The 2,894-nt window shown below is 35.1% G+C and overlaps 1 protein-coding gene across 1 annotated transcript; it reads left to right on the top strand.

Moving 5' to 3' along the window:
• Positions 1-843, top strand: LOC115980993. Its single transcript, XM_031103182.1, has one exon. It carries the CDS (start codon positions 1-3, stop codon positions 841-843), a length of 843 nt encoding a protein of 280 aa, XP_030959042.1.
• Positions 844-2,894: the final 2,051 nt, after the last annotated feature.

Below are 2,894 nucleotides of genomic sequence, written 5' to 3'. Positions count from 1 at the left end.
ATGCCAGGCTGTTCGATATTCGAGAGAGTGTTCTGGGCTTTTGGTCCATCAATTGAAGGTTTTCAACATTGTAGGCCAGTAATTAGTATTGATGGAACTTTCCTATATGGTAAGTACAAAGGTACGTTACTGATTGCATCAACGTGGGATGGTGACAACAGACTTTTTCCACTTGCCTTTGCCATTGTGGAGAAGGAAACTGATGATAGCTGGTATTGGTTTTTGCGTTGTATTCAGATTAATGTCACTAATCGGGAAGGGTTATGTGTCATATTTGATCGTCATCCTGGTATAATGGCAGCGATATGGACTATATGTCAATCGACACGTTGGTATCATCGTTTTTGCCTTCGCCATGTGGCTAGCAATTTCAATCAACAAATTGGGAATAAAAACTTGAAGGCTATGGTAATGTGGGCAGGCATGGAGAATCAGTTACGAAAGTATCAAATCACTAGGGATAGAATTACTCAATTAAGTGCAGATGGTGAGAAGTATTTAAGGGAAATACTGGTGGAAAAGTGGACGTTAGCATACGATGGTGGACATCGTTATGGGGCAATGACCACAAACTTGTCTGAAAGCTTCAACGGAATTCTAAAGAGTGCTAGAAATCTGCCCATAACTGCATTAGTTGAACTTACATACTATCGTTGTGTCGCCTACTTTGCCGATCGATATACTAAGGCATGTGCAGAGGTTACTGCCGGTGAACGCATTACGGCCTATGCATCGGTGAACGCATTACGGCCTATGCAAAGAATAAATTCAATAAATGGGAAAAAAAGGCACCAAAGCATTCAGTTACTGTGTTCAGTCATGAAGATGGTTTGTTTGAAGTAAGAACACCAATAAACCCTAACTCTGCATATAGGGGTAATCATCGTCATGAGGTAAATTTGAGACAGAACACTTGTAGTTGTCAAAAATGGCAGGTTTATAAGATTCCGTGCTCACATGTCATTACCGTGTGTAAATATCAAGGTATCTCTGCAATGCGATATATCGACTGTTGCTACCATTTGGAAGAACAAGTTGCTTGTTATGCACCTAGATTTCGCACGGTTCCAGACAGTGTACATTGGAATGAGCCTAATTTCCCGGTCTTGTATCCTAATGTCAAGCTACGCCATGAAAAAGGTCGACCAAGAACAACTCGGCTTCGAAATGAAATGGACGAAGGGGTAAAGCATCAACCAAGGCCATTGTGCAGTCTCTGTAGGCAAGAAGGCCATAATAGAAGAACATGCCCCACTCAAACTAAGGCTGGCTCCACTAGTGGCTAAACTAAATGACCCAACATAAGTATTCAATCTACTTCAGTGGATTGGTTGGACTGTTGTTTTTTTTTTTTAATTATGTTTTTAGGAGTTGGACCATATTGTTAGTTTGTATTATTTGAAAGAACATGATACTAATTCCATATGCTATGAATCCTATGATGTTACAGCGTGCACATCAGTCATTTTGTAAGAATCTATGTACTTTCTTTGCTTTTTTTGGTTTACAGTGTGCACATTAATCATTTTTTCTTTTCTATTGTAAGAATCTATATACTTTCTTTGTTTTTTTTTTGTTTACAGCGTGCACATCAGTCATTTTTTTCTTCTATAAGAATCTATGTACTTTTTTTTGGTTTTTGTTTACAGCATGCACTTTAGAATAAGAATCAATGTACCAGATAGTGTACTTGAATCTATCCTTATCTATTTCTAAAAGAACATGACAAACTAAACTGGTTTAGTCAAAAAAATATTGAAAGAATAATATGCGTACTTTGTTTATATCTCTCTCCTCTATTTCGGTAATGGGAACAATTTTTTTTCCTCCTATTTCGGCAATGCCATTGCCACAAATCCATTCCACATTTTATTTTTTAAAGAAATGATAGGTACACACAATTTTTACAATATTTTAACAACAAATTTTAAGTGGAGGTTGTTATTGTTAGATTAAAAAAGTAATATAGTGATAAATTCAAATTTGAACTAATAATAATTAATTACCTGTGATTTATTGTGAAAATATTATTAAAATATTGTGAGCATAACACTTTTTTTTTTTTAAATTCCTCCCCAGATTTTGGCAACCACCTTTTTATTTAAAAAAAAAAAATTCACATATTTTGGCAATGGCATTGCCACAATTCCATTCTATTATTCTCCTCCCCATTTTCGGCAATGCCACAATTATCCAAAAAAAATTTTCATCTATTTCGGCAATACCATTGCCACAGTTACCAAAAAAAAAAAATCGCCTATTTCGACAATACCATTGCCACAATTTTTTTTTTCTCACATTTTCGGCAATCCCATTGCCACAATTTTTTTTTTTTTTTTTTCCTCACATTTTCGGCAATCCCATTGCCACAATTCTTTTTTTTTTTTTTTCATTTTCGGCAATCCCATTGCCACAATTGCTAAATTTTTTCCCCTATTTCGGCAATTGCATTGCCACAATAAGGTTGTCACCGATTTTTTTTTCCTCCTTATTTCGGCAATGGCATTGCCGCAATTAGTTTGCCACAATTTTTTTTTCCCTATTTCGATAATGGCATTGCCACAATTACTTTGCCACAAAATTTTTTTAACTAATAATAACTAATTACATGTGATTTATTGTGAAAATGTTGTAAAAATATTGTGGACATTACACTTTTTTTTACTCTTCTAGAGATTTCGGAACCACTTTTTTTTTTTCTTTTCCTCACATTTTCGGCACTCCCATTGCCACAATTCTTTTTTTTTTCTTTTTTTTTTTCACATTTTCGGCAATCCCATTGCCACAATTCTTTTTTTTTTTTTTTTTCTTTTCCTCACATTTTCGGCAATCCCATTGCCACAATTTTTTTTTTCTTTTCTCCTCAATTTTCGGCAATCCCATTGCCACATTCT

This window comes from Quercus lobata, chromosome 3 (genome assembly GCF_001633185.2).
Source record: "Quercus lobata isolate SW786 chromosome 3, ValleyOak3.0 Primary Assembly, whole genome shotgun sequence".
NCBI lineage: Eukaryota > Viridiplantae > Streptophyta > Magnoliopsida > Fagales > Fagaceae > Quercus > Quercus lobata.
Note: the sequence above shows the minus strand (reverse complement) of the source record. Positions and strands in the feature narration are given on the sequence as shown.

Bases quoted from the DNA above. Each gene is read 5' to 3' on its own strand.
- LOC115980993 (XM_031103182.1), top strand. From the start codon at position 1: ATGCCAGGCTGTTCGATATTCGAGAGAGTGTTCTGGGCTTTTGGTCCA.